We start from the raw sequence: 13,828 nt of genomic DNA on the forward strand, positions 1-13,828 counted from the left end.
TTTCAGAAATTTGTTTATCCCTGTATACAAAAAACAATATCAAATTCCCCAGAATTTTTCCCTATTGAGAAGATTTTTCCTTATGTTGAGCCGTTTCTCCTCCCTTGCTGCTGCGGACCATGTGTGTTTTTTAAATCACTCTCTAGTCACATAAATGGATATACAGCAGGTAAACAACATCTTCTGTACATCTTTGAGTCTACAATCACAAACAAGCCAGGGAGGTCAAGGGGTTACCAAAAAGAAAATATAGCCAAAACAAAAGCAAAGAAGATCCAAATAAATATGTTGTAAAGCTTACAGGGGTCATATGTTTTAACACCTTTATTGTTTGTATCGAGATATGGAAAAACATTTATTTGCCTAATGGCCGAAATGGGTTTTCTCAGGAGGGTGGCTGGAGTCTCCCTTAGAGATAGGGTGAGAAGTTCAGCCATCCGTGAGGAACTCGGAGTAGAGCCGCTGCTCCTTTGCCTTGAAACGAGCCAGTTGAGGTGGTTCGGGCATCTGGTAAGGATGCCCCCTGGGTGCCTCCCTAGGGAGGTGTTCCAGGCACGTCGAGCTGGGAGGAGGCCTCTGGGAAGACCCAGGACTAGGTGGAGAGATTATATCTCCACACTGGCCTGGGAACGCCTCGGGATCCCCCAGTTAAAGCTGCTTAATGTGGCCCGGGAAAGGGAAGTTTGGGCTCCCCTGCTAAAGCTGCTGCCCCCGCGACCCGACCCCGGGTAAGAGGCTGAAGATGAGATGAGATGAGATGAGATGAGATATTGGCAGCCAGCTCCAGCTCCAGCTTGGCTTAAAAAAAAAAAAAAGTTGATTCAAATAATGACAAAATTTACGATGTAATACTCTGAACATACATTTCTGTTATTTTCAGTGAATCCAAACAATACATTTTTCCCCAGAGTAACGTTAATTGGGCACCATGCAAGTTTTTATTTTTTATTTATTCATCAACAATCAAAGGCAGACATACAAATACACAATACAATTTCATCGAGCAGAATAAATCACACAAGACATAAATGCACGATACAATAAGAATAAATATTAGATAGAGTGAAATAACCGATATGACTTCAAGGGAGTTCATCAAATACATTCTTCTTCTTTTAAAATGATCAGTGAAGGGGATTTCAGAAGCAACTTAAATTCAACTAAAACGAGAAGGAATAAGTGTTGAGAACCTAAAAATCTTTGTTCATGAATGAAAAAGTTCCCCAGTAAAATTATAAAGTTACCACATGAATTAGAGACTTGTCCTCGTTGTCATGGTAACAAAGGGGCGACCGCGGGGGCGTACCGTGTTGGGTCAAGCTTCCGCCCCGTCAGTGTCGTCATAGCAACAAAACGGAAGTAGAATATAATTTTCCGCGCTTTCGCTCCTCAAATTGAAGCAGACTGGCGGGAGCTGTTGTCAACCTGGGGCTGTTGTGAAGAAGTAACGTTGATAAAGTATTTGTACATTTGTCCTGAACGCACCAGCCGCTGATCTTCATCGGTTGACCATCAGTTGTCCTCGCAGTGACTTTAGTCCGACATTTTTGGGTAAGATCAGCTTTGGCGCTGGACTGTTCTGTGTTTACACCAGCGCGTGCTAGCTCGCTGCTTTAGCTCGTTACAAAAGAAAACAGCTTTCCTGGTTAGCACGAAGAATAACTTGAGATAAACCTTAAAGTGACCGCTGGAACACGTGTTGTGTGTGTTGTGTCGGAAATGTTGAATGTGAAAGCACAGCATAAACACGGGTAACGTCACAGGTTATCAATTTTAACCTCGCGTGCACTTAACTGAAATATAATTGAGAGGCGTTAACTAACTTAGCACCTGGGCTAGTTGTGATGCCAAGTGTGCAGTTGGGAAGGCTAGCATTATCGTTACACCAACAGTCATGTGGCTAATAGGCTAAGTTATGTGCAGTACGGAAGGTTCTCTCTCATTTGTTGGTGCACGTTACCAACCACATGTCATCCAGTTTGTTACATTTCGCCTTCCCTGTTTATGACTTTAACAAAGCCGTATTTAACAAACCATGTGTACTTAAGGTGCTCTGCTTTATCTTGTTATTGTATTTTATTGTACGATAACCAATCCACTGAAAAAAACACCCTATACTTACAGCACTGCATTTCTTTGACTTATGATTTACAGCCCACCATAGGACACGCAACTTCAAAGCATATGCACTAACGTTACATTGTCAGATCTACCCTGATATATATATATATATATATATATAAAAATCGTAACAAGCATGGTCATACAATTGCTTCTCTTCTGTCTAACCTTTCATATGCATAGTAAAGTCTCCATCTGAGTTGTAGCCCTCTTTACAGGTGGAGGAGAAACTATTAGGCTACATAAAATGTGTTGATTTTAATAGTTCAATCATTCTGAATATATTTGTTTACTTCTTTATTGCTATGCTGTCATCGGTGCCTACTTAACTTGAGTTAAGCGGTTTCTTTCTCTGTAATAATCTTCCTTAATGTGTCTTTTGCCTCCAATGTTTCCTACAGGCATGGATTTTAAAAAGCGCAACGGTGGCCCTTATATGGGTGGTGCATCCCAGGCCAAACGGGGTAAAGCAAATGGTGAATGGGAGGACACTCCATCGCAGTTTGAAGAGGAATTGTCAATGTTTGACGATGCGGAGATGGAGGTAGAGGAGATGGAGGGCCAGGCAGGGCATGATGTTATTCCCGTAGGTGAGTGATAAACGACAATTATAGGTGTCTGTAAAATGTCTTTTCCTGGTGTAGGTAGAGATTACTGAGTTATGTAAATAACCTGCAAACTTGTTTTAAAACTGACCTATGTAAAGTCTATATGTCACATGCTTATCATTTTCTTAAACAAGCACAGCTACACATCCTATTTATTCTGAAGAACCTAGCTACCTGTAGAAAAATAACGATGTTTATTTTACAGTGTGATTTCCCCTAAACTTAGGTAAGTCATTTGTGTGGTCGGTAGCTCTAAGAAATTGGCCTGAATGGTTTAGTTGGTAATCCAGCCATGCCTTATTTAGATGGTCGACTTTCCCATGACCCTCAGGGATATGTAGGTATGCCTAATGGCTGCATGGATAGCTTTGCATTGTGACTAATGCAGCTGTGTGCTTACAATAACCAGCATTCCTAGAAATTGTTCTTACTGTATTGGTTTGATTTCTGACTGTACTGAAACAGTTATTGGCTATTCCTGTTGAGATAATAAATAATGCACTTTGGTTTCATTTGCTGCTTTCACCTTTGTTTAGGTGACCTCTTCTCAGCGGACCTTAACCCTCGTTGGCGGCGGCCTCAGGCCCCGCCACTGGACCCATCATCTGATACTTTGGTTTTTCAGCAGATTGATCTCGACTATTATTTAGGTAATTATCAAATTACTTTTGTTGAAGTCAGAAACACGATAATGGCGACTTATCTTGGCTTCTTTGTTTTTTGGATCTAATTGAGAGTGTAGACCATGTTCACCTGCTCAAATGCCGTTGCTGTTTGTGAGAAGAAATTTAAGTTGTTTACACTTTTGTGTCATGCAGGTCCTACAGTGGCTGGCATGCCTGGCCAGTCACAAGGAAAAGTCCCGATCATTCGAATGTTTGGGGTGACAGACAGTGGCAACAGTGTGTGTTGCAACATCCACGGTTTCGCGCCGTACTTCTATGTCCCTGCACCAAGTGGTGAGTACTTAGTACTTAGTCATTACTTTATCAATACATTCAATATGTGAATATGGACTCTTTGCATTTTATGACACATTTGCTCAGTACAGTAGATTTCAGTCAGTTACACATTTTTTATATTTTCAACATGTGACTTTTCTGAATTAGGCCCCAATAGCTGGATTTAAATAGTTCTTATTGTTCTTATTGCTCTAAGTGTTTTCCTCTTTCTGCTTTTCTTTTGAAAAGGGTTCAAATCTGATTACCTGGGTGAATTTCAAAGAGAATTAAACTCTGTTGTCCTGAAGGACATGCGATCCAATAAGGACAACATCTCCGTCACAGTGTTGGCTGTGGACATCACCCGTAAAGAGAGTGAGTACAAGTGGTGTGCAAATGTGCATTTGTTGTTCACTAAAGATAAGTGTATGAAAAATCTTTGTTCTTTGATCAAATTATTGTCAACCGAGACGACTGATCCTACTTACAAAACATTTGATAATAAATGTGCTTGCAAAGTGATAAAGTGAATGTTCACATTGTGATTGTGAGTCACGTCTTATTTTCTTTTTCCCTGCAGATATGTACGGTTACCATGGAAAACACATTATGGATTTTTTGCGGATAACCATGGCGATGCCTCGTCTCATCGCCCCAGCAAAAAGACTGCTGGAGCAAGGCTTCAAGTTCGGGCCATTCCCCATCCAGGGTTACCAAGCCTATGAGGCCAACATAGATTTTGAAATAAGGTGTGTTTGTGCTGTAAACAGTAAAGGTGAAATAGAAAGTCAGATGGGAGCATTGCGCCTTTTAAATTATTATTATTTTTTTTTACATTTTTCTGTTCTCAGCTGAGACGAACGGCTGCAGTGTTTGAGTGTACACTGTATAAATTAGCGTAGCCGCCCTTTTTAAGCCCAACATTGTTGAAACCTAGCAGCTAATATGGCTAGCAGGAGCAACAAGTTAGGGGACTGCCGAGACATCACTGCGCCTTTCTCCCTGCTGTGTAACCAGCCCCAGCAGTGTGTGAAATACCGACGTGTTGTCATGGCCACATGCACTAACATGTAAGCATGGCCGGACCCGCTATCAAAGCAACAAACTAGAATTACAAGAAACTCGAATCCCAACACGCCCGGAGGGATAGTGACTTCATTCTCTGCTCAGGGCGCAATAACTGCACTACATCTTTATGTAGCAGATATTTGTTTGAATGCTTGTTATTAATGCTGCAAATGTTGAGTCTAGGACCTTTTGAGGATACTGTTATTCTACATTATTGAAAATAAAAACAAAAATGAACATCCAAATCCCAAAACTGAAAACCCACTTCTACCCAACGGACGAATAGTCTGGCTAACTGCCTGTGTTCATACTGTTAAGATGACCAAAGAAAGAGAAATGTGGTGATACATCTCATTTATGTTATTATTTCAGTTATGCGTTGTATGTACCTCACAATATATTCATCAAGATTTATTTATGTATTTTTTATAAAGTTAAAAATGGTGTTTGCGTTGACTGCGGTATTCTTGCTCTTGTGAGCACAAACTGTCTGTTTAGTTTTTAGTCCTCGAAGTAATTTCAAAGCCATATTCTTATATTGTTGGATTTTTATATATTATTTGTCTGTTTACATGCACAGGGTACCATTGACATTTGACACTTAAATGTGGCTCCAGGTCATGAAGACGTTGGTCAGGGGGACTTGTTGCAGATGAAGATGTTAACTGCTTTCTCACTAAGCAACTGATGAGTAAAAGCAACTCCAAAGCTCAATGAGCCTCTCTGTATTAACAGGTTCATGGTGGACAGCGAAGTGGTGGGATGCTGCTGGATTGAACTTCCCAAAAACAAGTACAGAGTGCGTAAAGAGAAGAGCATGGAGGACAGGGATTCTCGGTACCCTGGCAAGGTAGGTCAATTTCACATCTGATATGTTGACACAATCTGGCCTGTCAGGAGAACCAGTGGCTTTGACGCTACACAGGTCCCTTCATAGTTTTCTGAGAGGCTTTTACCAATGGTGTTTATGAACTTTCTCCCCCTGTTTTTTTCCCTTAGGCGTCCTTGTGTCAGTATGAGGTGGATGTGGGTTGGACAGATTTGATAAGTCACCCTGCAGAGGGAGACTGGCAGAGGATTGCACCGCTCAGAGTCCTCAGTTTTGACATTGAGTGTGCAGGAAGAAAAGGTGGGGGTTTCTATCTCTCTCTCACATTCTTACTAAACAGCATGCAAACTATTACACCTAACATACAGTACGTTTTGTCTCTGAGGCCTGATCATATGCAAATTAAGATGAAGATTTGACTCTGTTGTCAACTCATTTCTTTCCAGGAATCTTCCCAGAAGCAGACAAAGACCCTGTGATTCAGATAGCGTCTATGGTCCAGCGGCAGGGTGAGACGGAACCCTTCATTCGCACCGTGTTTACTCTCCAGTCCTGCGCCAGCATCGTGGGCTCTCAGATACTGTGCTTTACACAGGAGAAACAGCTACTGCAGGTATATACACTGGCTCGATTAGTGCACTGAAATATTCTGATATATTTTCCTCGTGACCCCCTTCCCCCCTTTTCAAATGTGCTGTTGATCACCTGTCATGTCATTGTGTTTCTGTGAGCAGAGCTGGGCGGAGTTTTTGAGGACAGTGGACCCAGACATCATCACTGGGTACAACATCCAAAACTTTGACTTTCCCTACTTGATCGACAGGGCAGCTGCTTTAAAGGTGAGATGCAGACACATTTGTCTACTACTTCTATGCACCACCAAGGCTGTAATGCACACAAATACTTTAGCACAGAAGAATGTATGCGTATACTTCGGGTTCCCTTCTCTATTTGATGCAAGACATTCCTGTTTCCTAGATTTTACTCATTAAAACATATTCGTTTGTGTTCAGGTCAATCTCTTCCCTTACCTCGGCCGAGTGCGAGGGATCAAATCAGTCTTGCGAGAACTAAACTTCCAGAGCAAGCAGATGGGCCGCCGAGAAAACAAGACCATTAACATCGAGGGCCGGGTTCAATTTGACCTACTGCAGGTTAGCTTCAACGGCAGTAACATCAGTCATAACTTTACCATTATTTAAACACAGTTTTTGGCACACTGCTTGGGTAAGAACTTTTATTTGTTTCTCTCAGGTTCTCCTCAGGGACTACAAACTGCGCTCATACACACTGAACGCTGTGAGTTTCCACTTCCTGCAAGAGCAGAAAGAGGATGTGCAGCACTCCATCATCACTGATCTGCAGGTAAAGCACAAACTAGAAACCTTGTTGCACCTAGAAGACATCATGAAAAGCTCTGCAGATTCAAATTGCCTCCTGCCCCCACCTTCTTCTTTTTTTTTTACCTCTGATCACAGAATGGCAACGAACAGACACGTCGTCGTTTGGCAGTGTACTGCCTGAAAGACGCCTACCTACCACTGCGCTTGCTGCAGAAGCTGATGTGTGTGATTAACTACATGGAGATGGCCAGAGTCACAGGTGTGCCACTCACCTACCTGCTCTCCAGAGGACAGCAGATCAAAGTCGTTTCTCAGCTGCTGCGACAGGTAACAAAGACGACCACATGGGCAGTTACTTTATGAACAGATTTGAGGATGGTAACCATAAAGTGTCTGTGCATGTTTAGGCTATGAAACAGGACCTGGTCATGCCCGTTGTAAAGTCGGGAGGAGGAGAAGACTACACTGGAGCGACTGTCATTGAGCCAGAGAAAGGGTATGTATATCTTCTGGCGGTGTGTGTGTATGACTCCCCTCTGCTCTTGATGTTAATGGTTTGGTATGGACAGCTTCTCATATACCTTTCCATCACCACCTTCTTCACTGTGTAGATATTACAGCGTTCCTATTGCCACCCTGGATTTCTCATCCTTGTATCCGTCCATCATGATGGCTCACAATCTGTGTTACACCACCCTGCTGCAGAAAGGCTCAGCGGACAAACTGGGGTGAGCAGTTCTTTTTATATGGTTAAATTGAAAATGCAAAAGAAATTAGTGTTTGTTTTGTCTGACAAGTGGAATGTGTTAGGTAGTTTCAAAGGGCTCTGATCAGCTTTAGTTTCCCTAGAATTTGTCTTCTTGCATCTGAATGATGCTTTATGAATTGTAACTCTGAATATATGTCACTTTCTTTTAGTTAGCCTTATGAGCTGAATAATGTCATATGCTCTGAACCGATCTACGGCTTATTTTGGTTGTTACATTTGACCTGATCGATTCATTCTTTCTTAATGAGCTACGGGCTAATATCTGTTGGACTGTTCAGCCTCTCACCAGCAGACTTCATCAAGACTCCGACGGGTGATATGTTCGTAAAGAGCTCTGTAAGGAAAGGACTTCTACCTGAGATCCTGGAGAATTTGCTGTCAGCCAGGAAAAGGTTTGAATTTTTCAAATAAATCATAAAATCAAACTGACCTGAACTGGAGTGAAAAGTTAGCTCTTCAGACATGGCTTCACTGTACCTTCAAACTAGCCTGGTAATTTTTTGATCCTCAGATTCAAAACTAATATTTAATGTTTTTCCTCTTTTTTTGATAACGTTCAGATTTAAAAATACAACACGTGTACCGAAAACTCAATTAATTTAGATATTATATTTTAGTCTCAACACATGTTATAAAACTGATGATCTTGTGTGCCCAGAACTCAATCAGATGTGGCTTGCTTCTCAGTTTATCTCACTGTCTGTCCACACAGGGCTAAAACAGAGCTGAAGAAGGAGACGGACCCTTTTAAGAGGCAGGTACTGGACGGCCGACAGCTGGCCCTCAAAATCAGTGCAAACTCCGTCTATGGGTTCACAGGTGCTCAGGTGGGCAAGCTGCCCTGCCTAGAGATCTCACAGGTGAGCACATGACTCTGGGTCTCATGCCGGTGTTGAAATCCAAATGAATGTACTTGGCGTTTTCTTTTTTGCCTGGAACAGCATATCTGTTCTGTAACTTTAATGGCCCGTGTTCTCCTCCTCAGCCGCAAGTTGCGATTCATAGAACTGCAATTGCTGAGGTTGCTGCCTGGCAGTACCATTTAAGTATAGCTCTGTGTATATGGGTGCCTTGTTTCGATACAGCCATTCGACCTCAGCAGAATAAGAAATATGACTATCGCATTAGTGCGTGCTCTGCTGTGACAACACTGTCTGTACACTGTCTGAACACTGTCTGTTCCACCACTCATCGATTATTTTGGTATTGTCTAGTTTGTCTAGATGCTAAATGAAGTTGTCACTCTTACCACTGTTCTGCACAGATGTTCATTCAGAGCACAGACGGCAAACAACAAAGATGTAGAGCAAAGATTAGTGTTGAGATAGAAACCACAGAACAGGTGGAAGCCAAACAGACCTACTGTAAGTGTAAAGAACCACAACAGGCTGTTTCTCACTGTTTTCTGGAAGGTTGACTTATTTAGTTGAGATTAAATGCTTTGCTTAATGGTAAATATTTACCCAGGCGTTGAGTCACAGTCTGTAATGTGTCTGATGATGATTTTGCTCTACGGCCAAAGAAAGCTTGTTCAAACTCCACAGATCATTTAGTGATGAACTTATTTGAATTGTTTGTTTTTTCTCATTTAGAGCGTCACAGGTTTTGGAAGACAGATGATTGAGCAAACCAAACAATTGGTGGAGTCCAAGTACACCATTTCAAATGGTTACCAAGGTGATGCCAAGGTGAGTAATACTGTACATGTAGCTGCACCCCATCCATACTGACCCAAACTCTCCTCACTTATCTTTTTATTTTATTCCCCCCCCCCTCTTTGCCCGTTAACCCTATGAGCTAACATATCAGCTTTACTTGTTTATTTTTAACATTTCTTTTCCTTTATTTGGGATCACATGGAAGCAGCAGTTCATCTTTAGTTGGATTATTTTCCAGAATTATCCTTTTTTAAAGCCTTTTAAAATGTAACACAAAAATAGAACATTGGATGCTCTTCATTTGAGATCATAATGAAATGAAATAAACTAATTTAAACAAAGTAAGGGCATTTATCGAGGTAAATATTCATTTTCCACTTCTTCCAAATTTTATCAAATTAAATTTCCTGAGGTCTCATGGAGAAGCTGATTCTTTCCATTACAGAGATTTCATAGATTTATGTATGTGTCTCGGCCTAAAGATATGGCCCTTACTGTCTGACGTTTTCGATGGACCTCTTTGTGTATGTTTTTTTAAAATATTGTTTTTTGATCTTTTAAAGGTAATTTACGGGGACACAGACTCCGTCATGGTTAAGCTTGGCGTTGCCACAGTGAAGGAGGCTATGGCTGTCGGGACAGAGGCAGCAGAGTGGGTATCTTCCCATTTCACACCACCCATCAAACTGGAGTTCGAGAAGGTACCATTTGATATCCGCATGATTTTTTTCAAAGCATTTGTCCCAGTAATTTCATCATCTGTGAAAAGTTTTTGATTGAGCACTTCTGGTCCAAGCGTGTCTTTGAAAATCAGTCAGCTGTTTCAAAAATGTAAGAGCCTCGATTTGGGACCACAAAGAGTCGGAACGTCCTCTCAGCTAATGAGAGCTTATATTGTTCACTTCCACAGGTCTACTACCCATACCTGCTGATCAACAAGAAGCGCTACGCAGGCCTCTATTTCTCCGCCAGCGCAGACACGCATGACAAGATGGACTGTAAAGGCATTGAGACTGTCCGCAGAGACAACTGCCCTCTGGTGGCTAACCTTATCAACACCTGTCTGCAGAGGATCCTCATAGACCGGTACATGCACACATAATCTGTGCATAATGTATTATCAGTTCATCTGATAGATATCATCTAGTGATTTCATCTATTTTAATAATTGTATCTTTTATTTTATTTGTACATACTGACTGAAGTCTTCATAATTCATGATGTCATGTCAAATTGTGACAGTAGAATATTTTCAAACTTCATGATCCTGCATCTGTTTTATCGAATTTTTGGTATCCTCAAAACCTTTAATCCTAACTACATTATGAGCTGTAAATTGGATATGAAAGTAATCACAGCTGATGTGATGTTTTGCCAGGGATCCCCAGGGTGCTGTGGCTCATGCTAAAGAAGTGATCTCAGACCTACTGTGCAACCGCATCGACATCAGCCAGCTGGTCATCACCAAGGAGCTAACACGCACGGCACAGGAGTACGCTGGCAAACAGGCGCACGTGGAGCTGGCTGAGAGGTCTGTGACCGCACAACTGAGACGTCTCATTTCAAATAATACCCCAAGGGAAGTTTTTTTTGCGTGTGTGTGATAGGGGTAAACTGACCCATTTAATATGTGATGTTGTACAGGATGAAGAAAAGAGATGCTGGCAGCGCCCCGAACCTGGGAGACCGAGTTCCATACGTCATTATTAGGGCTGCAAAGGGAGTAGCAGCATACATGAAGTCAGAGGTCTGTGGTGTCATCTCTCATTGGCTGTAAATCATTTGATGTAATTTTCTTATAATGCACGTTTAAGCCCAATGATAATCCTGATTCTTCCTGTATTGCTTTTAGGACCCGATCTTTGTGCTGGAGAACAACATTCCCATCGACACACAATACTACCTGGAGCAGCAGCTGTCCAAACCCCTGCTGAGAATATTTGAGCCCATCCTGGGAGAGAGCAAGGCAGAGAACGTCCTGCTCAGTAAGTCTACGCACACACATCTATATATTGCTAATTGTTGGATTTTTATTTACATAGCTTTTCTTTTGGTACATAATATGTGTTAGTGGGTTAACAACCTTTAGTTAATGCTGCCTGCTATGATCATGCTCACGGTCGAGAAACGGTTTGCTTTTTATGCAACGCACCTGCCGCAACTAGCCATCCTCTATATATATAGAGTCACATTGTGACTGCCACCCAGCGTACAAACAAATACATTACACCAAAATAAACACAGAGGCAAATAAAGGGAAAATGGCTCTTACAGACACGACTTTAAGATACCAATTTGGGCATTGTCATTATTTTTGATATTTTAAAGCGTGACTTAAAAAAAGCTGTGATTAATGGATTGAATTATTAAAACAATCAGCATCTAATGCAGCTTATCTCTTTATGCATACACACGCTTAAACCATCACACATTCACACAACTCCTTTCCCCGACCCTTATTTTTTTGTTGATTTGAATTCATTTTTTTCTCATTTGTACCCGTTTACTTAATACTTCACGCTGAAGTGACGTTTTTTAAATTATATTATTTATTTTGTTAATTATCCATAAACCATATAGATACAGCAGAAATAAATAGAACAGTAGACAAAATTGTGAGTATGAGTTGCTGAAACTGAAATAAAATCTTAGTAAAACAGTTTTTTTTTTTTTCATCTTTCTGTGTGTCATGCTGAAGGCTAATGGGTGAAATGTAACATTACCAGCATTATTGCAACCCAAGCAAGTGTCGAAGCTGCACAGTTAAATACTCTTGTGCCAAAATCTTTAATATAGATGTGCTAGTTATGCGTTATTGTCGTGAGCGTTAAAACGTAACTGTTGATTTTCTGGTGTCTTTCAGAGGGTGACCACACTCGCTGTAAGACTGTGTTGACCTCGAAGATTGGGGGCCTCATGGCGTTTGCTCAGAAGAGGAGCACCTGTATCGGCTGCAAAGCCGTGCTCAAGACGGACGGTGTGTGTGTTCAGAATTTAAGTTATTTTTTCTACATGGGGAGATTAGGTGCCACTTTTCAGGTGGGATCTGTCTTAAAAAAGCTTTACATATGTGTCATTTAACGTATGTGCGTGTGTCATTGCAGCGGCTGTGTGTGATTTCTGTAAGAAGAAGGAGTCTGAACTGTACCAAAAAGAGGTAGGCAAGATGCCCGATGACTTCAGACTTTGATATGTTGGTTTTTGTCTCTAACACGGCCGAGTATATTTGATTAAAGTCCCAGCTCTGACTATATTTGAAGAAAAGCTTTAATGTCTTACTTTATTTCAATGGGTTATCTGGTGTTAATCATCACAATGCCCTCTGGTGGCTGATTAAAGTTAATTCATTAAAGGGAATTTGATATGAAATGTATTTAAGTGCATTCTAAAGATCACATATTGTAAAAAGTGAGATTTCCATGCAGATTGAGGTCTATATAAATACTTGTAAAGTATGAAAACGCTTGAACCACAGATGTTGAAGACTCCTACGCTGACCAATCAGAGCAGACTGGGCTTTTTTCAGGAGGGGGGTCTCAAAGAGACAGGCATTAAAACAGAGCATTTCAGACAGGGGACGAATACAAGTATATTCAGTATTAGAAAAATTTGTTTTTTGAACATTAAAGCATGCTAACATGTTCTACTAGAAACCCAAAATACATATATCCGTTATATGGGACCTTTTTAATGTTAGAAATGTCCAATGAGTTTCTAACATTTAGGCAAATTACAGATCTTTCACCTGAACACATTGGAGGAGCGTTTCTCTCGCCTGTGGACTCAGTGTCAGCGTTGTCAGGGCTCCCTCCATGAGGATGTGCTCTGTACCAGGTACATATATAGTACATGTGTATTTATTATAACTGTGTGTGTGTGTGTGTGTGTGTGTGTGTGTGTGTGTTAACTGCAGTATTATGGCTGAGCAACCAGTAACACTGTCTCTCCTGACTCCTCTGCAGCCGGGATTGTCCCATCTTTTACATGAGGAAGAAGGTTCAGAAAGATTTGGATGACCAGAGCAAGCTGGTGAATCGTTTTGGATGGTGAGAGGCGCGCACACTCATTCCTTATGTGCCTCATTCCAGATGTCCAAGGACTCGTAGTGTCTCACTGTATGTTTCTTGTTTGTCTTTTGGGGCTTGTAAAAATGCATATATTTATATCACACTATTTCTATGTTTTCTAATATGACATTATGTAGTATTTTTTTGTAAAATAAAATCAAAAGGCAATATATTCCTTTTGGGCTGTCATGTATCATTCCTTACTTATAAATCAGTGCAACAGTACATACAGGATGCTGAACCACAACAGACCGTAAATGTACACGTTTAAAGTCTTTGATGTCACATTTACATTAGGGAGTGTGCATAGTAAAAGTGTAACGTTTTCGGAAATGAAAAGAGGAACTTCATGTCCGTCTTCCTCAGCGTCATTGTATGAGTCAAACCTCAAACCGCAGCTCTTCCCCTCCATTGATTTGGTACC

The 13,828-nt window shown here is 41.1% G+C and overlaps 1 protein-coding gene across 1 annotated transcript; it reads left to right on the forward strand.

The window, feature by feature from the left end:
* The first annotated feature begins 1,415 nt into the window (after positions 1 to 1,415).
* pold1 (polymerase (DNA directed), delta 1, catalytic subunit) lies at positions 1,416 to 13,500 on the forward strand. Its single transcript, XM_083930607.1, has 27 exons — positions 1,416 to 1,551; positions 2,523 to 2,711; positions 3,266 to 3,379; positions 3,548 to 3,688; positions 3,920 to 4,045; positions 4,251 to 4,419; positions 5,474 to 5,588; positions 5,738 to 5,867; positions 6,014 to 6,180; positions 6,302 to 6,406; positions 6,581 to 6,721; positions 6,822 to 6,932; positions 7,046 to 7,237; positions 7,318 to 7,406; positions 7,522 to 7,638; positions 7,958 to 8,071; positions 8,392 to 8,539; positions 9,272 to 9,367; positions 9,901 to 10,038; positions 10,248 to 10,423; positions 10,716 to 10,868; positions 10,982 to 11,084; positions 11,190 to 11,322; positions 12,201 to 12,314; positions 12,442 to 12,494; positions 13,074 to 13,171; positions 13,300 to 13,500. Exons 2-27 carry the CDS (start codon positions 2,525 to 2,527, stop codon positions 13,385 to 13,387), a joined length of 3,318 nt encoding a protein of 1,105 aa, XP_083786733.1. The 5' UTR covers positions 1,416 to 1,551; positions 2,523 to 2,524; the 3' UTR covers positions 13,388 to 13,500.
* Positions 13,501 to 13,828: the final 328 nt, after the last annotated feature.

This window comes from Echiichthys vipera (assembly GCF_963691815.1).
Source record: "Echiichthys vipera genome assembly, chromosome: 17".
In the NCBI taxonomy this organism is placed as follows: Eukaryota; Metazoa; Chordata; class Actinopteri; order Perciformes; family Trachinidae; genus Echiichthys; species Echiichthys vipera.

Excerpts from the sequence above, each read along its gene's own strand:
- pold1 (XM_083930607.1), top strand. The coding sequence starts at position 2,525 with ATGGATTTTAAAAAGCGCAACGGTGGCCCTTATATGGGTGGTGCATCC. Across the intron at positions 4,420-5,473 it reads AACATAGATTTTGAAATAAG|GTTCATGGTGGACAGCGAAG; the intron begins GTGTGTTTGTGC and ends CTGTATTAACAG. Across the intron at positions 6,407-6,580 it reads ACAGGGCAGCTGCTTTAAAG|GTCAATCTCTTCCCTTACCT; the intron begins GTGAGATGCAGA and ends GTTTGTGTTCAG.